Source organism: Corylus avellana, chromosome 7 (genome assembly GCF_965113065.1).
Source record: "Corylus avellana chromosome 7, dhCorAvel1.hap1.2, whole genome shotgun sequence".
Lineage (NCBI taxonomy): Eukaryota > Viridiplantae > Streptophyta > Magnoliopsida > Fagales > Betulaceae > Corylus > Corylus avellana.
The window spans coordinates 27,031,369-27,058,512 of NC_142496.1; the positions used below are offsets into that span (position 1 = coordinate 27,031,369).

General features: G+C 35.4%; 4 protein-coding genes and 1 pseudogene across 4 annotated transcripts; 4 read left to right on the plus strand and 1 right to left on the minus strand.

Annotated features, from left to right (window-relative positions):
* The first annotated feature begins 3,216 nt into the window (after window positions 1–3,216).
* LOC132183926 (thylakoidal processing peptidase 1, chloroplastic) lies at window positions 3,217–6,166 on the plus strand. The gene is made up of 6 exons (XM_059597397.2): window positions 3,217–4,260; window positions 4,819–4,887; window positions 4,987–5,055; window positions 5,204–5,290; window positions 5,421–5,488; window positions 5,742–6,166. The coding sequence occupies exons 1-6, from the start codon at window positions 3,541–3,543 to the stop codon at window positions 5,860–5,862; spliced, it is 1,134 nt and encodes a 377-aa protein (XP_059453380.2). The 5' UTR covers window positions 3,217–3,540; the 3' UTR covers window positions 5,863–6,166.
* Window positions 6,167–8,881: 2,715 nt separating this feature from the next.
* On the plus strand, window positions 8,882–11,651 carry LOC148584738 (signal peptidase I). The gene is made up of 3 exons (XM_088518251.1): window positions 8,882–9,151; window positions 9,241–9,552; window positions 10,759–11,651. Exons 1-3 carry the CDS (start codon window positions 9,026–9,028, stop codon window positions 11,503–11,505), a joined length of 1,185 nt encoding a protein of 394 aa, XP_088374377.1. The 5' UTR covers window positions 8,882–9,025; the 3' UTR covers window positions 11,506–11,651.
* Window positions 11,652–11,938: 287 nt separating this feature from the next.
* LOC132183925 (protein NRT1/ PTR FAMILY 4.6-like) lies at window positions 11,939–15,931 on the minus strand. Its single transcript, XM_059597396.2, has 4 exons — window positions 15,719–15,931; window positions 14,219–14,665; window positions 13,074–13,198; window positions 11,939–12,797 (listed from the first exon to the last, which is right to left on the minus strand). Exons 1-4 carry the CDS (start codon window positions 15,914–15,916, stop codon window positions 11,939–11,941), a joined length of 1,629 nt encoding a protein of 542 aa, XP_059453379.2. The 5' UTR covers window positions 15,917–15,931.
* A 3,789-nt stretch (window positions 15,932–19,720) lies between these two features.
* LOC148584739 (serpin-ZXA pseudogene) lies at window positions 19,721–20,850 on the plus strand (annotated as a pseudogene).
* A 1,390-nt stretch (window positions 20,851–22,240) lies between these two features.
* LOC132184466 (serpin-ZX) lies at window positions 22,241–26,464 on the plus strand. Its single transcript, XM_059598108.2, has 2 exons — window positions 22,241–22,702; window positions 25,435–26,464. The coding sequence occupies exons 1-2, from the start codon at window positions 22,313–22,315 to the stop codon at window positions 26,215–26,217; spliced, it is 1,173 nt and encodes a 390-aa protein (XP_059454091.2). The 5' UTR covers window positions 22,241–22,312; the 3' UTR covers window positions 26,218–26,464.
* Window positions 26,465–27,144: the final 680 nt, after the last annotated feature.

A 27,144-nucleotide genomic window follows, 5' to 3' on the forward strand; every position in this document is an offset into this window, starting at 1 on the left:
AATAATTATATGAGGCTGATCAATCGTATGCACTTCCGTCATCAAACAGTCAATAGCTTGTCACACTTTTTTCAGATTTTGGTAAACAATCAATCCTTATTGCTTGGTACATAATTACTACATGTCGGGAATAAAATTATATTACAAGCTCATCAGATTTTAGGTTTTAGGGCCAATAACAAACCCACATGACTATTAATTGAATAGTAGGAGATACAATCCAAGTGATGTTCTATTAGAATAATCTGGGTCAAAAAATCTTACTCAAAGTCTAAATTTGAGTAGGAGCTCAAGTCCAATTCTAGCTCTAAAAGCTCTCAAATCAACTAAAATAAGAAGAATTAGTCCAAATTTACCTCAGCTCTTCAACCTATAGCCTCTATACAAGGTACAAATGATCTTCTCATATTGTCTCAGACTCTCTGATTCTCATACTAGAGAATACGAAATAGTGCTAAATTGAATTATTGTGATTGTTGAGTTTGTCCAGCATAGATGCCGGCAAATCACTCTTATTATTTTGTAGCGACTGTGGAAATGCGAATGCGAATGGCGTATTGAAGATCAAGAACGCCATATCGGAAACAGTTAGACATAAAATTGTTCTAACAGTTTTGCGCTGTCTGTAGGGACGTGATGCGTTCCAAATCATGATTATTAGTCACGAATTTTTTTAGAAAGTTTAATTAATAAAAATACACACTTTTGAGATCTCCGTAATTTGGTATAATAACCTATGGTAGTTTAATAGATTAAATTAATAAATTAAATTAGAAAAGAAAAAAAAAAAAAAAAATTTGTCCCATAAACAGAACCGGCCAAAGCACAAAGGGAGAGCAGTTCAACAAATTATAACTAATTAACTTAATTATTCAATTCTTTGAACATCCATATATATATATATATATATATATATATGAGTCCTAATTCATGGTCAAATATATATATATATATATATATATATATATATATATATATATATTTGACCATGAATTAGGACTCCCACATATCCAGAATTTGCGTTGAAGATCATACTTAACAAGTTATTATTATATTACTGCTTAGCTTGTTTGATATGCTTTAATTCAAATAACTATACGTGGCTTGTGTAAGCGCTTCCGTCACTGAATGCGTCAATAGCAAATTGTTCACTCTTTTTCAGTTTGGTAAAGCAGTCGTCTCTTGCACGTTAGATTTGGGTTCACTTGGTATTAAGGTTCCACAAAATGCAATTTAAAAATAAAAATTTTAAAAATATAGTTAAATATTTAATAAAATTATGATTTGGCTTTTAAAAATTTTGCCTTTCAAAAAAAAAAAAAAAAACGCATTTCTTTGCCTATAATTTATAAATAGATAAAGTTTTCTCTTTTTTTTTTTTTTATTTATTTTAAATATGGTTTAAAAAAAATTCCTTCATATTAAAGGTAGGTAGTGAATAAGAAAACAGGTGTTAGGCGTGTGAACATTATCATAAAAGGAAGTCAAATTTGACGATGTGCTTCTTAATAAGACAAATATGGACAAAAAGCCAGGAAACTTACACGGATTTGTTGCCTTTTACAAGGATGGGCTCAACTATTGACACATCAAATTGATATATATATATATATATAATTTATTGACTTTTTTTTTTTTTTTTAATTACAATGGCAAAGTCTTTTATTATCAAAAATTAGGTTAGAGGACAACTCAGTCTATAAAATTGATATTTATTCTTAAAGTGTGTGATTTTCACATGTCTTTTTAATAAGAATAACAGAACATTTGATGTGATAAGTATGTGTTTTAAGAACAAATATTAATTTCATTTACATAATTAAAGTAAATTTCTCAAATTCAATTTATAGGAAAACTTTGTACATGTAATAACATGCGAAGGAGCTACAAAGAGTTTTATATTTTATTTTTTCACTTTAAAACTACTTTTGGGAAAATGGGTTAAGTTTTTGGATCTCTTTGTAATGAATTTGGAACATATGCTAGTTGGATTAATGTAATAAAAAGTCAAATTCTATCATTGATTTATGTGGAGTTCACGTAAGTCCATAAGTTTAATATTTGATTTGTAAGTTAATATTGACAAAATATTAACACCAACTATTTATTTTATTTTTTTAAAAAAAAAGAGAAAAATAAAAGTTTTTTCAAACAAAGCCAACTTGTATTTGTTGTCCTCGCCCGGCGACTGGTTCATCTATTTGAAGTTTGCTCAATGTGAATTAGGGTTATTCTCGTCTTTCTGTCGCCTTGATTTTCCACGTTCGTTGGGATAGTGGGAAAGTTCCAGGAACGTAGTGACGAAAAGCCAAAGGCGTTCAGGTCAAAGTCAAATAGACAGGACGCTATAGCATTACCATCGATCTTGCAGCAAATTACCATTATATATAATAGCAGAACATAATGATGAAGTGATACAAATCAGTTTAATAAAGTGATATGCGTCTTTAAAATATGTGAGAAATATATATTTTTTTAATAATATGTATTTTTTATTTTTTTATAGTAACATTAATAAAAAAAATATATACTTCTTACATATTTTAAAGATGCATGTCATTTTATTAGACTGATTTGTATAAATTACCTACAAACTAATTTATAGCTAATTTTTGTCTGAGTGAATAATATTATATGGGATTGTTTGTTTGAAAAATAATCATTAATTTAAAACTCTTTTAAGATAAGGTAAAATTTCAAATACTTCAATAAAACACACATTTATTTAAGGGAATGATTTTTGAAAAAAAAAATTAGGCTTCAAATAATTTTTTTAAACTACTTTTTTGAGGTTGAATTTCTTATTTTCATAGTTATTTTTTGCTGCCGCTGCCTGTCGGGATTTGGCAAATTATTTGGCAAAATCGGCCACCACAAAGTTGGCTGAAATCTGCCACCAAGGTTTGCCAAAAGTTGCTGGCAGCCAATCGCCGCCACCAAGAGATTGCCTACCATTTTTAGCTGCCATCGAAGCTGTTGCTGATTTTCCGACAAACACCGAAAAAAGTTAAACAATTTAATGAGTAGTGCATTTAGCTAAATATATATTTTTCTCACAATTGTCTATTCTCCCATTGGCTAACGGCTAACCCAATCAAAATGCTCTTGCCTTTGTGTCTTAGTAGAGAAACACTGGTACAGTCGTAAATATATGCAACAGCGAGTCCAGTTTCGTTATTGGAATGTAGCCGCCGTCTATTAAAACCCAAGCTCTTCCCTATTTTGTACGCTGCTGAAGTTTCGTCTCGTCCAGTTAAGTTCCGTTAGGCTCCTGGAGTCTGACCAAAAGCTCAGGTACCCCAAGCCCTCCAACCTTTCACAGCGAAACCCTAGACCAATTCGATTCCCCAAATTCCCAATCGCGTCCAATTCCTTTCCCATTTGTAGCTCTCACTTTCAATTTCACCCTCGCGTCTCCGATTTACTGTAATCTTCTGCGGGAATGGCTTTTCTAGGATTGTAGGGTTTCTCACATCGACTTTGCTAGTTAACGAAACCACACTGTACCAGATCTTCACCAAGCTAATCAAGATTGCAGAAATGGCTATCAGGGTTACCTTCAGCTTCTCCGGCTACGTCGCCCAAAACCTAGCGTCCTCGGCCGGCCTTCGGGCCGGCCATTGCCGGAGCTTACAGGAGTGCTGGGTTCGGTCCCGGATCTTTGGCCCGAACCAGAAGTCCGAGGTGGATCCATCCACCACGGTGCGCAACTACCACTCCGATATCCGGCGGCCGAAACCGAAACCGAAACCGGTACCGAGTCACTGGGCCGAGAGCTCGGCCTCTCTTTGCGCGACTCTCGCCGGGGATATACTCGGCGATAGTTGCAAGAGTCCGATCGTCTTGGGCCTGATATCGATGATGAAGTCGACAGTGTGCGTGTCGGGATCGTCGGCCACGGCGATGGGCGTTTTAGGCATCGCGCCGTTCAAGGCCTCGTCAATATTGCCTTTCTTTCAGGGGTCGAAGTGGCTTCCTTCCAACAACGAGTCGGCGAGTATGGTTGTGGATAAAGGTGGAACAGCGCAGTGTTGTGAGATTACGGAGAGCGAGAGGGAGAGCTTGATCGAACGCAAGGCGTTGGAGAAGAGCGGTTGGTTGTCCAAGATATTGAATTTATGTTCGGAGGACGCCAAGGCTATGTTCACTGCAGTGACTGTGACCTTGTTATTTCGGTCGTTCTTGGCCGAGCCAAGGTCGATTCCGTCGTCTTCTATGTATCCTACTCTGGATGTGGGGGACCGAATTTTGGCCGAGAAGGTAGGTGTAGCTCAAGGTCTCTAATTTCATTTGGGTATGGAATTGTTAATTATTAATTGTTTTCGGGTTACAATCTTTTTGGGGTATAATCATGAGAAAAGAATTTAATTTGGTAATGGGTATAATCATGTGATCGGAATTGTTTGTTGAACTTATGTGATTTAACTGAAACCGATTAGGTAAAGTTTGTTTCTTGCGAAGATTATTATGTTTCCTTCATAGATATTGAGACAGTTATTCGAAGTGCGCATGGGATTAGCATACTGTCTAATAATGTTTCTTGAACGACTTATCAATTCTGCTATGGGACAAGGATGCAATAGTTTTGTTTCGGGTTTGCTGTTTCATCGCACATTGTATTCTTCTTAGTTTGTTATATGGTATCTAGAGACGATAATTTGTAGAGAAATCTGTTTGATTTGGTTGTGGATGCACAGGCTACTTGATAAGATATATGCAATGTTTTGCTTCAGATAGATAGGCGTTGCTTCTTTTTTTTTTTTTTTTTTTTTTTTGACGATGGGCTGAATTGATTGGTTCTGTTTTGTGTTGCCACAGGTATCATATTTTTTCAGGAAGCCGGAGGTTTCAGATATAGTAATTTTTAAGGCACCTCCAATCTTGCAGGTATGAAGTAGAATCTACTTTCAAGTGCTTTACTTCGAGAAATTTTCTCTCCATATTGACTGGGGATTGCTGATTTTGTGAATCCTTTGCATTTTGCAGGAAGTTGGTTATGGTTCAGGTGATGTGTTCATTAAAAGAGTGGTAGCAAAGGCTGGAGACTATGTCGAAGTAAGAGTTCATATTTAATTTTTTATATTCAAGTAGAAATTTTTAAACTTATGTAAGAAATTATATCTTTTTCTTTGTGAATCCTTTGCATTTTTCTTTACCTTTGTCTCTAACATCTTGGATCTTCCTGACTTTTTTCATGTGATAGGTTCGTGATGGGAAATTATATGTGAATGGTGTTGTTCAGAATGAAAATTTCATTTTAGAGCCACTTGCTTATGAAATGGATCCAATGGTAATGCCTTGTGTTCATCATTAATTTATTTTCCTTGTGTTGATTTGTTATCATATCCCAAACATGTTTTTGAAGCATTTGGCTGGATTTGTTAACAAAGTCCTCTGCACTATTCTGGTTGATTTTGCAGCTTGTGCCTGAAGGTTATGTCTTTGTGATGGGAGACAATCGCAATAACAGTTTCGACTCTCATAACTGGTAAGTCTAGACTCTTTCATTTCTGATGATTTTTTGGTTTGAGAATATGTTGAGTTAGATGGGAAAGAAACATTTTCAGCAAGTGGCTTCTACAAATATTCTAAACATGATTGTGTTAACATCTACTCTTATCAGAAATTGATATTGGGAATATGTGAGGATTGACATAATTTCAATTAATGCTGGCCGGTTAGTATTCGTTTCAATTTTGAATATATTTCCTGACATGTCGATTTGTTTTCCTTGTGGTCAGGGGTCCACTTCCTATCAAAAACATTGTAGGTAGATCGGTGTTTCGATATTGGCCTCCATCCAAAGTATCAGACACCATATATGAACCTGATGTGGGGATGAATGCTGTGGCAATCTCGTGATACATTGCCCTCTGCTTGCAGGGGGAGGATCTTTGCTGACATCTATTTCATCTAGATGGTGATTCTTTAATCTATTTTACACACATTTGGCTCAGTATTGAGCAGTTGTGAATATTCAACACTTTCCCATCATGGAACCTGCTTATCCTGGATTGGTTTTTGATGCGGGGTATCCTGTCCATCAATGTCTCCTTTTTGACGGCCTTAACTGTGGCCGGTGATGTATTTTTTTTATGTAATGACATGTTTAACTTTGAACGTTACAGTGGGAAGAAAGGAGAGAAACCAGATTTTTTTTTTCTGATTCCTTAATTTATATTTTTATTATGGGTTGGGAGGGTGACATGCACTGTTACTGGTCGAGGAGCTGAGGCTTTGGAGGGCTGAAATATCTGAGGGGTGATTGTTTATCTGGAAGTCTGGTACTGCTATCGACTTGATTGCAGTTGGAGATTCCTGATTCTCTTTGATGTTGTGGTTAAAGCTCCCCCCTGACGATGAATTGATGAAGGGATGAAGGCAGACAGGTACTTTACACTTGTGCTGGAAGCTCATCAATTTATTCATACAGCCTCACCTCTGGTCGACCAGCTAACCATCTAAAGATATCAATCTTCTTGGCAAGTGGGGTGGTTCTCAGTGGTTGCAATTTTCCCATATTATGTTCTGCTTTGTAGTTTAATCAATTGTAATGATTCTTGTTCGAAGTTAGTCAGCAATGTATACTTCTCTTGTTAACTACGTTAACTGCATGAAACAAGAAGCTATTACGCCTAAATTTCTTGGTTTGTTGTCTCCGCATTTGTGGGTGTGTTGGTCTCATATCTTGTTTTGCTCCAACTTTTACCAATTTTTTTTTTTTAAAAAAAAAATTTTGGTGGGTTTTTCTGGGCAGCTTTCACCCTGGTTGCAGCCGGTTCTTTCTATCTTTTCTGTAGTTTCATGTGAGCATCATTATGTGTCTTAAATTTTGCTGTTGATTTAAAGGCCCAATATCGCAGAACCTTTATTGGTATGTGTAGTTTTTTCGACGGGAAGGCAAATCCTTCGTTCGAGTCTTGATATTTTTTTGGGGGGTTTGCAAACACTGTTGATGTTTGATGTAAATTGCCCTTTGTTTCGAGTTTTGATGAATCATCATTATAGTTAGAGCTTTAAATGAATAGAGCCACTAGCGGACAAGTTTGGGTTGGGGTCTGATTAACTTTGCTGGGATCGATTCATTTGTTTGTTTCATTTATTAAACAAATAGAGCTTAAACAAAAATTTAGACTCGTTTATTAAATGAGAGCCGATTAATATGTAAACTCAATTTGACTTATATAACTTTATTTTTATTATAAAAAATGAAAACATGTTCAATATTTAAAAAGATAAATATGAATTCTCTTTATAATGTAATAGATAAAGCTTGAATAATTGTAATTGTAAGTCTTAATATAGAGATGTGTATTTGTGTATATTTAGTGGGTTTGTGTGTATCTGTGTATGTATATAATGAATGTATACATATACCATAAGATAAACATAAGACTGAGAGAAGATTGTTTAGGATTTGAGGTAATTTATCTAATTACTCAAAGGGTTAATAAATCTTAGCAATAATTAAATAACTAATAATTTATATTGATTTACCAAAAATAAAAAATAAACAATCATGGATTTACTTTATATAGAAAATGCATAAGTTAATTAAGTAGTTTGTGAACAATCTTAAATTTGTTTAAAAAATAAATGAATTGAGCTTGAACAGATTATATAGCTCAGTGATGAGCTCGAACTTGGCTTGTGTTTAATTAAACGAACCGAACTTAAACATATTCAATACTTTAGGTCCTATTGGACCAATTACAACCCTAATTATGGTGCTAGGTAGTAATGAATATAGGATTTTTTTATAAAAAATAAAGTAAAATTACAGTTTCCATGAATAAAGATAACAATGAAAAGAGGATAATAGGTGAGACAAGATTTAAAGAAGAAGAAGCAGATTATACATGGAAGTTCAATACATAAACCTAGATGTACGTGCATTTTCCAAATTTTAATAATTCTGGTATATTTCGAGTAATGCTAGAAGTCACTTTTGTATCACTTTTGTGTCAGTCCAATGATGTGGTTCTTAAAATCATCATTGAACTTGTGATTGATAATGATTTAATTTTAATCAAATTGTAATTTTAAAATCCACATTATTTTTGAACGGACAAAAAAATAACACAAGAGTGACATTTTAAAATTACTCGTACATTTCAAGTTTTGTCAACTAGTTTTATAATAACAGTGTTGTCCTCGTTTATTTTAAATTAATGAAATTTAGTTAATCTTTTAATTCTTATGATTATTAGGGAATTTGGGCCAAATCTGTTGTATTGGGCTGTAGACCCCTTAATGCTATATATTTTGTACCCATTTTATCATGCTTACCTTAAACTGGCTAACGTTGAATGACCACTTACTGAAAAATTGATTTACTTAGAAAAATAAAATAAAAGTGGAAAGTTATAGTAGATAATTCATTTTATTTTATTTTATTTTTATGATGATGGTTAAGTTTTTCATAAGATATCATATCATTATGAAAAGTATTTGATTTCTTCCAAAAGTTTTAAGATATGATACTTCCTTGCTGGTGTGGGTCTTAGTAAGTACTGTATTGTGTGTCCAATTTCCTATTTAATCCTATGATTTTTCCTTTTGCATCACAAGTGGCACATAGTATATCAAAAAACCGATCTAGTAGGTATTGATGTTAATGTATTAAGTTTTTTTTTTTGGGTCAAATAATTGAAAAAGAAAAAAAAAGGAAATATCTAACAATTTTTTAATAAGAAAAATGCAAGAAATAATATTTTTATTTTGATTGGCAACACCATATCAGTAAATGAAATAAAAATATAATAAATAACATTATCTTAAAAAAAAAAAAAAAAATTATCCTTTTAACAAAAAATTATTCAAAGGCTCTATCTCATTCTCATCAGCATAATTGGATAAAAGTAAAGACAAAGCATTTTTCTACCGCCGCACGAATCCCATCATTACACGGGCGTGGGCATTATTGCCATTCCAATACCTGCCCTAAACCCGTACGACGAGGATCCAGAGTCCGAACTCCGAAGTGGAACCTCCGACACTGAGCGAGTCTGTCGACGACAGAAGCATGACGAACCGGGGTCCTGTACTAGTGTCCCTCCTCCTCCTCCTACTCGTCCTACACCTCCAACTTCCAACACCGATTCTATGTTTCACTCCTATAAACGCCTCGACCTCAAACTACCACCTACAGGTACGTCCCTGTCCCTGTCCCTCGGATCTTGTTTTATTCTTCTTCTCGAAACTCTCTGTTTCACAGTGTTTGATTTTGTGGTAATTCAGGATGTTGTTAAGGAAATATTGGGGGCGCAGAGGTGGGATTCGAGGGACGTTAGGGTATCCAGATTGGATCTGAGGAAGGTCCGGTTTGGTAGTACTCCGCGTTACGAGTTTCGGGTCGGGTTAGGCAAGTCCCAGTTGGTGGTCAAGTTCTCCGACGAGGTGGGCTCCTGGAGGAAGTTCAGAAATGGGAAAAGCGATTTTGGGTCTTTGGTGACTGAGGTTGGTGCTTTGGGTTTGCTCGATACCTTGAAATTGGAGGGTCCGTTTGAGTTGCGGGTTGGTGGTGATGACAATCTTTCGCTGTTGTTGCCGGTAATGAATTTTATACAGTTTTCACGACAGTGAAAGTTTCTTTCTTTTCTGAAATATTAGCTCTGATTTATTAGTAAATGGGGCTAAATCTGAATGCCTAAGATTGGATTATGACCAAATTGTTTGTTTATACGGAACAAATAATTTCTGTATGTATAAGCTATTACCTGTTCTAGTTAATTCTTAAATGTAAAATCTCATCGGTGTCCAATTAGCTATTTTTGATGTTATGTAAGCAATTAGTTTTAAAACAGAAAATATATGGAGATATTATTTTTCGTGCTCTTTCTTGTAAATACTGTCCTTTTATCTTCCGTTGGGATTTGCCAGTGACATCCATTCAACAAAATTGCTTTTGTGTAAATTGTGCTGTAGAAGCAGCATTCTTATGTTTTCAGGATTTGTAGCAACAAGTTATTTGGCAAAAGTGTTATAAATGTAGCTATAGATCAGTCAGCCCCTTGAAGTTTATCATCACAACAAGAAAGGTGATTGTGCCTGATAAACTTTATATGCTAGCTGTTATGCGGCTGCATGTTGTTAAGATATCGGTGAAGATTATGATACAGATCTATTTGGGGCTCTGAATTTTGGGTTCTGATTTATAATCTTGTTTATTTGTTGGTAGGACACTTTGATCAAGCACTAAAATTTTGATGATCCATGGAAAAATGGGCACTTCTTTTTTGGTGTTTGGGGGGTGAGAAGTTGAAAGATTTATAGTCAAGGTGGCTAGAGCATTTTGCTTTGTTCTAGATTGTGAGAATCACTCCTGAGATACATATATCACCTTTAACTACCTTTTTTTTTTTTTTTTCCCTCGTAAAATTTCTCCATGTCCTCATGTTCTGTTAAGCTTGTGGGAAGTTGTGATACAAATCCTATTGAAAAATAAAAAAGAAAAAGGACTACAAATTCCAGAAAGTGTCTTGCAGAGGCCATTTGAAAACGCCTTGGTGCAGTATGATGAAACAGATAACCTCAACAGACAAAGTCTTTTATTTATCTATTTTGCTGATTAGATTTTGTTTGATAATTCATGGATTGACATTCAACCGTTGATGTGTCCATTACTCTACTTTTTTTTCTTTTTTTTATTTTTTTCAACTGGTAGTTTTATTAATGGCTATGATTATTTGTCTGTATACGAGAGGGATTCTTTAGTGCTACTACTGACAGTCTGGCATTTTTGACCTTTATCTCCAGATGAACACGTCACATAATGGTTTGACTCGAATACTTGTTGGTGAAGGCATCACAGTGGAAGTGAGAAGAGCTCAAGAAGTCTCTCTGATTCACTCTTCTGGTCTTGGTTTTTCAGTGAATAGAAGTCTTGTGATTGACAAGGAGAAAAATGAATTTTGGCCCTTTTGGCATTCTACGTGCATCCCATTACTTCCTATACAAGTTTTAGGGGCTGTATCATTAGTTGCTTATAGGACTCGAAATGCTGATGCCCACATTGAAACTACATTAATTTCCAAGGACACGATTGAGTTGCTGCCGGAAAAGTGTTACAATAGTCATGTCTACAAGAAGTGGACTTGCCCCATTGATTCTTTAAGCTCAAGGATTACTATCTTGGAAAGAGTTTTGAGCAGATTTCTTCGTGATAGAATTCATCAAAATCGGTCAGGATTCCTCAAGACTAAGATTAAAGCATCCGCTATCATTCGCTTCCGGCTAGAACTGGAAAGAGATGTCAGAAACAATGACACCCTCCATAGTAAGTGGGCGGAGTGGAGAACAAAGCCAAGTGTTGAACGAATATGGTTTGAGGTCTTGGCAAGAGTCGACACAGAGAGGCTGCAGCCCCTTTTGGTTAAGAAGGTGAATCCTTTCAATGTAGTAGATTCAGTTTCATGGAGTAATTTAATGTCCAATTTATCTTTTACACAATTACAATCTGTCCTCGTCCCTTCCGACGCTCTAACACTGGATGTGAAGTGGTAGGATGAGGGATTGTATCTGATACATGTATAAACGGCACTGTAAAGTGATTTTGTACAGAGATTCAAATTTTTTAACAGGAAAACAATACAGTGAAATCATGTAATGTGCTTTCGTTTGAATCAAATCATGTGATAACTCGAGCTTAATATGACGGTTGCATGATTGTTTCTGAGTTTTCTTGAGATTTTTGCAGTGAAGCTTGGACTTGCTTGTATGCATATATTGGGTGAATAATAATTTCATAGTGAATAGTTCCATGTAGACCAATAAAACATTCTAAGGCAACCTTAAGAAAGGAGTAATGTTATTTAGGAGTTTGATATACTGCTGTCATATTATTGTTTACCTCCTAACTGGGTTGTTTTCACTGTTACATTATCAAATTGTATGACAATTGTATAGCAATCTACTAAATAGCATCACCTTAATATCTCTAAACCCTAGACATTTCAATCTTTTCCCCAACATCACCTTGCTTCATTTCCACTTTCTTGTATCTATACCAAGATGCGCATATTAAATACGCCCCAAAGTTCGCCACGCTCAACCCGGACAATAAATAGTAGAAATAGTTCAGCTTATCTCTGTTCAAATTATTGTTGGCCAACCACCCACCACTCACCTTGTTCACCACCTCCACCACTACTGTGCTCAGAAAGTACCCAAAAGCCACTGAACACCATGAAATGGCTGTGCTGAGTGACTTCATACCAGCTGAGCTCTCTGCATAGAAAAACTCTAGCAGCCCAACTAGGGTAAACATATCTGCGGCTCCAAATACAGCATATTGGTAACCCAGCCAAAACAGACTCATTGGCAAAGGGTCGGCACTATCAACCATGTTATGTTGGATAGCCAGAGACTTGCGGCGGGTCTCCACGACTCCGGCAATTGCCATGGAAATAGCTGAGAGCACCAGCCCGATTCCAATTCGCTGGAGGTGTCGAATCCCGGTGGGTACTCCTGTAATTTTTCTGGCCAATGGGACAAAAACCCGGTCGTACAATGGAATAAGAGTGAACATGAACAATAGGGGGATTACTGGGAGTGAGGGGCTGGGCACTTTAAATCCCAGGATATAGGGGTTCAAGGTTGTGCTTTGTTGGACAGAGAATGTTTGAAGTTGAGCCAAACATGTGTTCATGAATACGGTGCTAAGTATAATTGGTAGCATGCGAATTAGAATCTTTGTCTCTTCAACTTGTGTCACTGTGCATAGGCTCCAGGATCCTTTCTTGGTTGCTGTTGATTCATCATTGTTGCTCCTAATGATTGCTGCCCTGTCCAAAAATCTGCGAAATAGAGTGGTGTGTTTATATATTTTATGAGTTTCACTTGGAAGTAATTACAAAAATTACTATTATGTCTATAATTGGCTGCTCGAATTGTGTGTATTTTGAGATGGTTTCACAGAAAGGACAGTAAGACTCGCTTGTCTCGGACAGTTTGGAGTGTAGAGCTCACCTGCCTAGAGCAGATAAGCCCTGCAACTCCCTTTTTCTGTGATTGTTCGACCAATTTGGTCAACCAATTATAATAAATCATGAACCTAATGTTTGATAATATACCTAAATTGTTCCGTTCTCAACAGAATTTCATCATGCATTCTTGTTTCTTTGCCATGAACCTCAAGTAATTCCTCTGCATTTTCTGGAATCGGAAGTTTTCGGTTTCGGATGGCAGCCACAAATACCTGAATTTTAAGGACAAAAGAGTATTAATTAATATTTCGCAAAAAAGTTTAGGGAAAAATGAGAAATTAGTCCTTGTGGTTTACCTAATTTACAATTAAGTCATTGTGGTATCAAAATGAACTCAAAGGTCTCCGAAGTATGCCAAAAATACAATTTAATCTCTACAGTCAAATTTTGTCCACTAATTTAACAAATTTTGTTAGTGTGACACTGACTTAAATATGATAAGTATCACAATTTTATTGGTTCTAACGTTTCATGTTATCATAATCTATTAAGTCAGTGAATATTGAAATTTGATCGTAAGGACTAAATTATTTTTTTAGCATACCTTAGGGACCTTTGAGTTCATTTTGATACTACAAAGAGTTAATTATAAATCAAGTAAACCACAAGAATTGATTTTGCATTTTTTCCAAAAGTTTATTTGTCCTGATTCTGGTTCGTAAAGAGTCAGTGGTAGTATTATTTGCACACCTGTCATTTACATCCCTTATGTATACCTCTTATTTTTATTGTTAATATCACGTTTAATAATTAACTTAAAATTAATTCAAAATTAAAAACCCCAATAATAAGTGTGGACAAAAATATACAAATAGCAATCCGATCACTTACATGTGTTTACCTACGTACCACGGAGATGATATAGGCATGTTATAACAATGTTGGTAAAGAAAAATTTGATGGGGAAAATGATAACTATAAATCTTTTACAAACTGACGCGGCACTTAAACCAGAACCAAAATATCATCAAGTTAACTAAAACAAAAACTTTTTAAGGGGGTAAAAACATAATTTTAAAAGTAATTATTCCATAAGAACCTATAATTTTGAAGGAATTTTTAAAATTTGGGAGAAATTACGGTTAAGATTCCGCTCCTGATAATCGTTCATGCGACACTTATCATGTTAGTTATTAAATAATTTTAAATTTTATTGTTTATATCATTTACCATATCAGTCAAGTGAATTTGTAAGAAAATTAAAATAAAAACTACTATTTAGGACTAATTACCTGCATAATGCGAAGTAGTGGGCTTCCCATGGGCACATTATTACGGTATAAAGACTTGCCCATGCACAAAAAAAGCAATGCAAATAAGACCGATACAGCGCATATACCAAAGCCCCAGTCCCAGCCCTGGTTGGAGGTTACCCATACGACAAAGGTCACGCCGATTATAGCTCCGATGGTGAGGCTGAACAAGAACCAGTTGAAGAAGCTTGAGAGTTGAGCTGCCTCCTTAGGGTTTTTTTCGTCGAATTGGTCAGCTCCCAAGGCCGGCAGCGCCGCCTTAACCCCGCTGGTTCCAAGGGCCACCATGTATAGGCCAGCAAAAAGGAATACAGATTGGCTTGTATCCGCGGCCTCGCATGTGTTTTTTAGGTTTATGGCAACATCTTTGCATGGGAAGGGCCTTAGTTGGTGGAAATGTGCTTGTACTGTCAGGAGCCCATATCCCTGCATAACCATAAATCATGAGTCAGATAGACTAAAAATTTAGAATCCCGATCGATCGGGTGCAATAAGCTGCTCTTTTGCACTGCAGTAAGGCATTTTCATGTGAGAGCGTAAGATGAGTCCTATCTATTTGGGACAAGTGTTTATTCGTTTTTGGTTCAATTATATACTTTTATGGATTTGCTTATTATTCTTCATGTTCCACAATAGATGTTTTCTTTCTAAATGATCAAGAGCATTAATAGAAGTATAAAACTTTATAGGACATCATTATTTGTGTATTAAAGATGGACACGATTTTTAATGAACATATTCTTTAAAAAAAGAGAATGATAATTTGAAAAAAAATATATATATATGTCTTCCCTTTTGGAAAATAATTATATTTATTCTAAGACATCATAAGAAAGAAAATAAGAGATTTAAATTGAGATAGAATCACTGATTGTTTAAAATGATTGAAATTTGAAACTTGGGAGTTTGTTAATCCAATACTACCACCGACTAGCCACAAAACGACATCCTCCAAACCTACTAGACGGTGGGTCTATAAATTATGACTACTCAACATGTGATTGGATTATATTATTGAACTAAAATAACATGAGTGAACAACTTATAATCTTTTTTGTCTGTTGTTGAGTCAATGATTTTGCTATTTAAAATGATTTTAGGCAACATTTAGGGTGACGCTTCAATAGTCCAAAAAATTTTCTAAAATAGTTAGGTATACACTAGGGTATGGGTTTGAATCCGGCAATAAAAATCTTCATGTCTGATTAATGTAAACCATCTTGGTTTTTATTGATGCCTTAATAGATCTGGATCAAACTATAACTCAATCAGACAATTCGAATAACAAAATTACTGAAAATCTTTGTCCTACCAATTATTATGAGACTAGCCTTGATTTGCCCATGTATATAATTAAGCTTCTTATTCCTGTCTTGCTTTCTCATTCTCCTTTAGCAGTGAGGTAATTTAACATTTTTTTTTTCTAAGGCAATAGTTAATTAAAGCGTGAAGAAGGGTAGAATGAAAGAAAGAAGATACCAAAAATTCAATGAGTCCAAACAGCACGCAAGTCTTAAATCTGGACAAATAGGTGTCACAGATGAATCCCCCAACGAGTGTTAGTAAAAAAGCAGTCCCCATGAAGTTCGTGAGCGTGGCGGCGGATTTTGTTAAGCTGAAGTTCATATACCCGTAAAAATAAGTTACAAGGCTCACGGCATTGGACACGAACGACATGTTCTCCAGCCCCTCGGTAGCTGCATGCATCAATTTCACTGTTAAAAAAAAACCAACCAACCAAGCAAAATTCACACATAAAAACATATATATAGTTACCGTATACAAAAAACACAGCTCGATTTCCTCCTAGCATTGTTTCTTTCTTAGGATTGGTTTTAACATCTCTGCAGATGCCCTGTGGAATGATGAAGAGCATATATAAAATGCATAATCCTGGGTTAGAAAATTAAAGCAGAGCTTAACTTAAGAGGTTAATTACCATTGTGTTGGGAAGCTATATATCTTGTTTGATCCAAGAGAAAAAGGGAAACGTTTGCTTCTGATCACTCAATCAATGGTGCCCTTTTAGACTGAATGCCTTTGACTATTTATAGAGAGGCTCGGATCGATGAACATCAAAGGAATCAAATGGCATCTTTCGTTTTGTTTATAATAAGACCCCACTACTCTGTCGTTTATACTCTTTGTCTTCCTGTCCTGATTACCCTGAAAAAAGTTCATTTGTAATGTAGGATATGTACGTTGACTTACAACTGTTAACTTAATTAATTATATGCTAATCAGCGAAATGATTGCTGAATACTGCCAAGCACTGCTACATAATGAGAAAAAATAAGAAAGAAATTGCTTTGAATTAATTATGCTTTCTTTATCTAGCTGCTGACACTTGTTGTTGGCTCTGGCATGGGCATGCATTTCCTTTCATTAAATTGAGGAATAAGAAGCAGAGTGATTCTATGGGGGCACCCAAGAGAGGACTTGACCTCTATATATATGCACTGCCGGCAGTCGTACCACAATTTTCAGGTCAAAAAACGCACGTTTATGTGTTCTAGACTGTGGCTCCATTTATGCAACAAGGGAGCAATTGATCGTACGTTGGTGTTGATGAAGAGACATCCATTGAATCTTGTTTCAGCAGTACTAAGAGTCTAAGATATGTTTAATTTACTTAAATTATAGAAATGTCTCCTATTTGCGGGGATAGAAATAAAAATTTAATTTTGCTGGGGGTGGAACTGCATTTATATATTTTTTAAGGGTGTCATCATCAAAAAAAAAAAAAAACTAAATATATATTTTTGAACAAATTTAGAGGCTAATTATTTTGAACATTTTTTTGGATGCCCTCTCCCATTAGTACTTCCTTTTTTTTATTAAGTTTCATTAGGTAAATCATAAATGGCCCCTACACCATTAAATAATAAACGTCAACTTGCGTGCTGTTTTATAATCAAAATCGTAGTTTAAATAACAAGAAAAAAAAAAAAAAAAAATCGTAGTTTAAAGAATCTTATTATATTATGATGATGGTATCGCCAGCAACATTAAAACTGGACGGCATATTATATATAGTTTAAACAACATGAAATAATTGAACATGCACAGGATTCATGTGTTATCACGTACATTTTCATTCAATTTTTTTTTTTTTTTTGAATAGTACATTTAGGTTACCCTCTTTTAATTACCAAACAATTAGTAATGTCTTTCGAATTTTCAATTTGTGCAATGTCAATCCCAAACTATTATTGAAGTTGCAATGTCCCATTCTGTACAAAAATTAATGACAAAAATACAGATGATAAAAAGTTAGAAAACAATAAACAAAATCATTTTCCTGAATTTTCGTCTTTTTTTTTTCTATAAAAAAAAAAAAAAAAATCAGAGTTTTTTTTTTTTTTTTTTTTTCAAGAGTAATTTTGTCATTTTTTTCAAAATAAAATAAAATAAAATTAGCTAATCACTCTGCAGTTTCATTAATTCAAAGCTTTTTGATTAATTACAAGATATTCACCTCACATATTCTAAATTATTAAATAGTTTCTTTAATTACATCTACTTGCAATTTTATATATATATATATATATATATATATATATATATATATATATATATTTTTTTTTTTTTGAGTAAATCGTTCAAATCTCTATTAATCAATCAATCAGAAGTTACAGACTGCTCTCTTTAGATAATCTCTGATATATAATTAGGAATTTTTCCCATCCACTCTCTTTCTATTCCCGTCTGCGCCGCCAATTTAGCCATATTATGGGCTGCACAATTGACATTTCTTCCCACAAATTTTACATCCCAAGAAATAAAATCTTCAAACAAAGTTTTCACGTCTGCTATAATGTGTCCAAATCTGCTCTAGTTTTCCTCCCTTGAATTTATCGCATCTACCACACTCTTAGCATCTCTTTCCATACCGATACTTTGCACTCCTAGTTTCATGCAATATTTTAAGGCGTGAAAACTTTGGCAATTTTATTAATATTAAAATATAAATCAATAATTTTTGTATTAATTGAAGCTTAATCAGAGGCTAACTAAATGTTTTGACTAATGGATGGTTGCTGCAGTACTCTGCAAAAGACGAACTTTTGGAAAATTACAAATGCCTATAATTGATTAACTAATTAAGGCGTGGACAATTAGCAACATGCTGATGCAACAAGACAACTAGGAAAATTAAGGAACACGTTTTAAAAAAAAAATGTGAGCAACCTCACTAGTGGAAGCTAGCTATTAATTAAGATCCTAAAACAAAGACAGAAGTGTCTTAATACATGTTTGTGTTATAAGAAATCGACTATTTACAGCAAGTTGAAGTAGACGACAATTATGCGAGTATTATATATATGTGAGTTTGTTAAAAGGGAGGCATCAGGGTCACATAGTCTTCCCTGAAAATATATATATATATATATTTTTGGTATATTATCATTGTCGTTTGTAGCAAACTTATAAGTTATAATAAAACTTAGAAATTTATATCTACTAAATATTGGGCTCCCACACTTGGCAGGCGCCCAAGAGAGCAACGCTCAACACACTAAACGACAACAACAACTAATGAATAGGGTCATGATAAGCAAAACGCTGGCGTGCCAAATTTTTTTTTTTTTAATATTTTTAATTATAAAATAATAATAATAATAATAATTTGGCTGGCGTGCCACGTTCTCTTCAGCATTACCCCTAATGAATATAACGTTTGAACATTATATATATATATATATATATATATATATAGTGTTTAAAAAAATATGGACACGACGTTAATTTGTGTTTTTTTTTTAGTGGGTAGAAAGATGTGGCTTTGACCGCATGCAACGTATTATCCTCCAAAATCACATGCATGTTTTGAAAAATGTTTCCGCTATTTCTTCATTTATATTTTGTTTTATGTCCAAACGCATCTCTTATATTTTATTTGAAATCTTCACACATTTTCAACGAATTTTGAACAAAATTATAGTGAAGGTTATTTTTCATTTGTTGTTAAGTTTTAGCGGACTGGTTTGTAGTTAATTTATACAAACTAATATAATAAAGTGACATGTGTCCTTTAGCATATGAAAAACACGTGTTCTTAATAACATGAGATTTTCACATGCTTTTATAAGTAACAATATGATAGTTTGTAGCTAATTTTTGTCATGTTTTAGCACTTTTTTTTTTTTTTTTAATATTATGTTTTCTTGGAATTTTTACAAGTTTACCTATAAAAGTTAATTAGCTGTAGCCTTTGGGCAAAAACATATATAAAAAGTGTTATAAGGTGCATAAAGATAAAAATTGTTTTTGTATTTTTAAAAGTATTTTGTGTTTGAATTATTTGTTAATATTTTAGTTTTGAAAAGAAAAATCAAATAAAACACAAAAATTTGAACAAATGGAGCCCAACTCTTTGTTATTGAATCAACCAAGAATTGATGCTTTCGAATTTCGATCTCGGTGCATTCATGGGCGGAAAAAGGGGACTAGTGGGCTTATAAGAAAACTTCTTTCAGGATGTACTTTTTTCTTCCAGATGCAAAAGATGGGTTGCCAGCTCTGGTAGAGAAAGTGTGTTCTGAATCTGGCTTCTTGGATCGCCACCTCCCGAAGAAACACAAGAAAGTGGGTGACTTCATGATCCCAAAGTTCAAGATATCTTTTGGGTTCCCAGTTTCAGATATTTTGAAGGAATTAGGACTGGTGTTGCTCTTCTCTGATCATGCAGATCTAACAGAAATGGTAGGTCAGGACTACTCTGTTTCAGATATGTTCCATCAATCTTTCATTGAAGTTGATGAACAAGGCACAAAAGCCGCAGCAGTTACTGCCAGAAAGTCCACAGGCTGTGGATTCCCCATTAAAGAAGATACGATAGACTTTGTGGCTGACCACCCATTTTTGTTCATGATTAGAGAAAATACCACTAGGACGGTGTTGTTCATTGGATATGTGCTCAATCCTTTTGACAGCGGTGCCACCAGCTCAATAGGTAGCTCATTGCCGTCCAAAGGGAAGAGAAAAGGAAAATATCTCAACAACAACAAGAAGAAGAAAAATGCCCGAAATATTACTAACTAAATTGTGGGTGCAATATTTTGTCTTTAACAAGTATAGGAGTTTTGACATTTTATTTATAGTTTATGTTCTTTCTCTCTGACAGTTTTATATTTAATATGTTCGTTTCTCCACTTATAACTATAGAATAAGAAGATTTTGAAACCCTAAGCCCCTTCCAGAGCTGTGAAAGTGTGAAACCCTAAGCCTCTTCTCTAGAGCGCCGCAGCCGCAAGGGAGGAGGGATGGCCGTTGCTTGCATCCCTCCTCCCCTCTCCTCTTCGCTCCGAGTGCTAGTATTTTACTTGATGCTCCTAGTCTCGATGCCCCTCTCTTTCCCCTCCCCATCTCTCCTTTTTTCCTCTGCTTTTTCTCCGTTTTTGCCTTTGGTATTGCCGTTCCCTTGGCTACTCTCTTCCCCGCCATCTCCATCTGCAGCACTCCCTGCTTGGGTTGGAACAGGTTGGGCACTGGATCTGCTTGCCTTCGCCCGATCATCCGTCATCCGCCTACCTTCCCCCGACGCCTACCCACCTCCTTGCTTTCCGATTCCGCCATGCCCATCCCACACTTTGCAGGGGTTCTGTTGATTCAGCTGGTTTTGTTTTCTTTTTCCCTGATTGTGCTTCCTTGCTTTTGTTCTTTGATTTTGTTTCTTTGCTTCCCGGTTCTATTTTTAGGCTTGTTTCTGTCTTTGATGTTTTCCTGTTCTTTGGGCTTGTGTTCTCTGTCGGTGGGTATTACCTTTGGGGGTTTTCACTCAAACTCTCCCCCTCCCTGTTTGTTTGTGTGTGCCGCCGATCTCCTCCGCGACCGCTCACCGCTCGCTATTGGGTCTTTTCACGCGCTCCTCCCGTGTCAAGCTTTTTGTGCCACTTTCCGCGGCGGTTTCCGGTTAGCTTGCGATCGGCCTCTTTTCGGCTACAGTGACCCGCTTTATGTGTTTTCGTTTTTATTTCCCTGTATTGTTGTTTTTCTGTTTTGTATTTTCTATTGAGTTTCCCTGTAGTTTGTTTTCTTTGCTGTAATTTCTTTTCCTTCATTTGTTTTGTTGTTCCCTTTATTTCCCTGTATGGTTTTTCTTTTTGCTTGTAATAAGATTCTCTCATCCTGCTTTGGTGCACCTGGTTGCTACCCGTTATTATGGATCCAAACCCTTGGGTTGTGGATGTGAACTGTATCCTGACTTTCTGGTTAAAGATGATGAGTATCGACTTAGAGGTTTTGCTCTCAAGGCCGAGGAATAAGCGCTACCTATGCATTAGATGGTGTCTATTTGATACATATCCGATTTTTAAACCTGATAATTAGTCATAGGTTAGCAGATGCTTTTGTTATGGTTGATTTGGTCTGTTGTTGATAATCGAATCTTTAACTTCGGCTATGATTTACTTCAGAGATTTTTGCTCTGTTTGTAAGAGCTTTATGCTCGCGATTTTTATCAATGAATGAGTATAGTATGTTCCCTTTCAAAAAAAAAAAAACTATAGAATAAAATGAAAATTTAATTTATAATTTTACATCTCATAAAATGAAAAGAATGGATTTTGAAGAAAAAATATATATAATATAGAAACTTATATGAATATTATTTAATTAAATGAATTTTAAATAAAGAATGTAATAAGTATTATTTAATTAGTTTTTAAAACAGGCCCTAATAAAAATCCAAAGGAGATCTAAAAAGCTAAAATAGGCCCATTATCGATAGAGATTAGTAATCTCATGATGATTTATATGGATGCAGCCTAATATATAACCTTTACTAGTCCTAGTCTTGTAGTTTTCACATGCAATTGAGGCCAAATTTTTAAATCCGCACGCAACCCTTGGACTAACGGGCTTTTACGTTGCACTCAATTGGACTAAAGCCCATAGAGTCCTAAATTGGGCCTACCCTCAAACGTCGTCGTCTCGTTGTCGGTTTAATTTACGCACAGCGTAAACACTAAACAGCGTTATCTTCTCGTTGTCGGTTGAGCTGAGCCCGCCTTTCCGTTTCCTTCCGAGTCTTCCACTCCTTACACGCGCTTCTGAGTTTCGATCGCAACAATGGACCTCCAAGAATCGATCAGCAATCAAACCGACGTCGCTTTGGGGATCGCGAAGCGGCTTCTGCTAAGCGAAGGCAAGGACTCGAACCTGGTGTTCTCGCCGCTGTCGATCCAGGTGGTGCTGAGCCTGGTCGCGGCGGGGGCCAAGGGCTCCACCCTGGACCAGCTGCTCTCGTTCCTCAAGTCCAAGTCCATCGACCACCTCAATTCCCTCGCTTCCCAGCTCGTAGCCGTGGTTTTCTCCGACGGCACTCCCAGCGGTGGGCCGCGCTTGTCCTTCGCAAATGGGGTTTGGCTCGACAAGTCCCTCTCTCTCAAACCTTCTTTCAAACAGGTTGTGGAGAATTATTATAAGGCCACTCTGGATCAAGTTGATTTTCAGACCAAGGTCGGAGCAACTCAACTCAACTCTTTCCTAAATTTATATTTTTGTTCTTGTTATTCTGGGTCTTGAATTGTTTTTGTTTTTGTTGTTAGATGCTAGCGAATTGGGCCCTGGTAATGTTTACATATTGTTTTATTTACACTGCTCGTGCGAGCCTCAAGTACTACCTTGATGGAACATAAAGTTACTCTATGTTTAGAAAACTCCCTTTGCCCTTTGGGACTCTCTCAATCCAGTTGCCTTCACTGAAAACCTCACTGTATAAGATTTTAATGTTGTTGCTTGAGCCCACTGGGTAGTTTAGTTTCACGTTCCTGAAGTGCTAAGATAATATTTGCTTGCTTTCTAAGCGTTAAAGTAATCATTTTGTCTCATCCAACTCGCTATTTAAGCACTAGGGTGATCATCCATGTAGGTGGACTGATCTTAGCCTGGTGACGCGTTAATAATGTGTGCTCTATATAGTATCAATCAATTCACAAGGCGAAGCAAAATGAACAATTTCATTAATGCAAAAGATTCTAATAATTGCAAATGTCCAATAAGGTATCCTCAAGACAACACATATCAAATCCTACGAAGTCCCAGACTCTTGACATGAGTCTGAAAAACATATCTAGCAGTAGCTTTGATAATTAACCGAAAATTGAAGCAATTATTTCTGTACTATTTGATTTATGGTGTGGTTGGGTTAATTATTTATTAAAGCATTAAATGCATAAATGAAAATATATGTGTCCTAGGATTTAATGGCTATTAATCCCATTCCTCTAGGTGGTGAATGTGGCTTTTTCCTCAATCCAATAACCCATTACATGCCATGATTGATTGGATGAATGAATATATTTATTTGTGAAATTAGACAGTGTCGTCATTAATAATTTGTAGTGCTCATGTGTGTGTTGATGAATGGATACAGCACAATACACGATCTCATGAACTAGAGCTCTTCTTCGTCACCTAAGAGGCTACTAGAGTCTCTTAGAATTTCCACACTTTAAATTCCAAGATTCTTGATAGTTATCCTACAGATTATGTATGTAGAGGAAATTTTTTTATTTTTTTTAATTATTTTCTGAGTGTATATGTGAAACATACGTTCAAAGTTTCTCTCTACTAGAGTCCTAAGGAGAGACAAGTTCTAGTAGAGAGTGATTTATCAACTCATGGTAGTACAGTTCTATTCCAATCAAAATTGGCAGGGAGTTATCAAATAACCATCTCACCTACTCTTTGGTCGCAATTAGGATTCTAACTCCACTAACCCATGTGGACGTTCCATTAATTTCCAACACATGATAATCCTCTATTTGGTTCTCCATGCCATGGAATTGATTTACAATGGATAGAGGCTTTCCATTTTAAGTTTTTCTTTCCCATAAAGGAATGTACATGTTCATAATTATCACCAAAGTCTGTAACTTGCAAATACTGTAGGCTCAAGACGAATTCTATCTTTTGAATTCTTAATCTTGGACCTATATATAGGATAGCTGTTGAGCACGTGATGATGGAAATATTTGAGTATTGGTAGCAGAGAAGTTGGGAAATACATATGGTGTAGTATGGGGTAGTTTAGTTTTGTCTAGTTATAGTTACATCTGATACCATTTCTGGAGTTGAGCCACAACCCTGTTCAGTCATCAGACCACAGGGGTTGCAACTATTATATTGATTTTGAAGAACAATCTGGTGAATACAAGCATGCATTATATATATATGCCAGTGCCCCCCGCCCTTTTTTATTTATTTTACTTATTTCCTGCTTTTGTACTTCTCATTATTCTCCACTTTGTTGCTTGCTCACCCGTGTTCGTGGTAGTGCCAGTTTATAGTCTTTTGTGGCCATGTGGAATCCTATCTCAATATTTCCATGCATTGATGCTGGTATTGATCAAGAAAGAATGACCATAATTTTCCAGTTCTATTGAATTATCAGAATTAGCTGATCAGATATCTGAAATGGAAATGAATTCGATAAGAGCCTATACATTATTCTAGGGATTTGTTTGTATCTGTTTTCAAACTATAAGATTTGGCCACTGCCCTGCTTTGTGGTTGTTGTGAAGTACTTTTCTGGATGTAGTCTTCATCACAGGTCCGTATGATGAAGACTGCTTTATGGTTGTTCTATTAAAAAGCATATGGTTACTTTCCATGCTGGCTGAAGTCTTCATTTTTCTTATGCTAAGATCTAGATCACCCAAAATGCTTACTGTTCTCTTTATATGAATATGTGCTCTATTCTTACTTAAGCCTAGACAAACTCTGCTTATATATTTGACTGAGCCCCGCAAACACTGGGAGTTGCAGCACTTGATGAATATCCATTATGAATCTCTTTAGTGGAGGTTGAACATTTAATGGAAACTGATTTAATTTTTTTTTTTTTTATGATTATTACTATTTGTTGCTTTTCTTTTGACATTATTGTCATCATTAAGATATATTGAGGATCTTGATGCATAAGAATGCTCAAATCGTGTTACGATTTTTTTTATTTGTTTATTTTATGTGCGCCGAAGTGCTACACAGAAACAATAAAATCATTTTGCATGGTAGACTACATAATGGATTGATTCAATTTCCAAGCTGAAGTCTCTATAAGTTGGTGATGATACAAATTTTTTTTAAAAAAAATTATCATGTTCATCAGCATTTACTAGCTAGTTCTTCACTATTAATGTACTAGTCTACTAACAGTATTGTATCTAATTTTGTTGGTTGTGTTGAAGGCTGCGGAAGTGACTGGTCAAGTGAATATGTGGGCTGAAAAGGAGACTAGTGGCCTTATCAAAGAGGTTCTTCCTCCTGGGTCCGTTGACAACACATCAAGGCTCGTCTTTGCAAATGCATTATACTTCAAAGGAGCTTGGAATGAGAAGTTTGATGCATCAACAACAAAAGAATATGATTTTCACCTTCTCAATGGGAGCTCAGTTCAAGTGCCCTTCATGATTAGCAAGAAGAAGCAGCTTGTTCGTGCCTTTGATGGTTTCAAAGTCCTTGGACTTCCTTATAAACAAGGTGAGGATAAGCGCCGCTTTACCATGTACTTCTTTCTTCCAGATGCAAAAGATGGGTTGCCAGCTTTGGTAGAGAAAGTAGGTGCTGAATCCAAGTTTTTGGATCGCCACCTTCCATACCAAAAAATAGAAGTGGGTGACTTTAGGCTCCCAAGGTTTAAGATATCTTTTGGGTTTGAAGCTTCCAATACCCTTAAGGGATTAGGACTGGTGTTGCCTTTCTCTGCTGCTGGAGATTTGACAGAAATGGTTGACTCACAACTAGGTCAAAACCTATATGTTTCAAGCATTTTTCATAAATCTTTCATTGAAGTTAATGAAGAAGGGACAGAAGCTGCTGCTGCTTCTGCCGCTGTAATATCATTTAGAGGCCTGCCCCTCAATGAAAAGATAGACTTTGTGGCTGACCACCCATTTTTGTTCCTAATCCGAGAAGATTTGACTGGGACGGTGCTATTTATTGGACATGTGGTCAATCCTCTCGCAGGCTAACTAATACATCATGCTGGTGAAAATGGGTAGTAGGTAGATGAAACGTTATGAGCACGAGACCATCATAATTAATAACTATCTTTGTTAATGCGATGTATTTTACTATTGTCAAAGAAAAGCCCACCATGGCTTAACGTGATTGTCTCACGTGTTGTACTTAAAAACTATCATCAGCTACATACGAATTATTTTCTTTTCTCCTTTCTTTGAATGATTAGTGAAATGTAACCTCTATATGGTTTTGACAGATAGGTGTTGTAGCTTTTGTGTTTGTGTTAATGTTCTTTTGGGGTTGCAATGGCTTTATTTATTGTAATATTTAGTGGTAACATAGCTAGATTATGATCTCGTACAATAAGATTATCGTAATTTCTTCTTCTTTCTTTTTTGGTATTATATTAAGAATATTCGTTTGTACAATTTCACTTGTGAGGCACATGTTTCTGATCTGAGATTCAGGCACACCATCTTTTTTTAAGGTTTTTTTTTTTTATAACCATATAACGGATCTTTGAAGTTGGACCAAAAAAGTTGCTTCGAAAAATGACTTCTTTAATTCATTCAAACATCTTCAGTAGTAGCAGAAATAGACAATTGTTATCAAACAAAATGGATTATAAAAAATGAATTCATGAACTTAGGTTTCTACTAATTTTCTGGTTGATTGCAACTTTTAAACCGACAAGGATTTAAATCGAGTGCAATGAGCTGCCCTTACTTTTATTTATTAGATACAAATCAAGGTGTGAGATAATTTATTCTAAATAAATAATTTTTTATTCAATCATAGTTAGAATTGATTTTTTTTTCTTTGATTGGAGGAATAATTTTTTTTAAAAAAATAATAATAATAGTTAAATTGAGGGTCTCTAACTTGGCTTATAAACAAAGAGGTGTATTTTATCAATAAAGTATTGAAGTTATTTT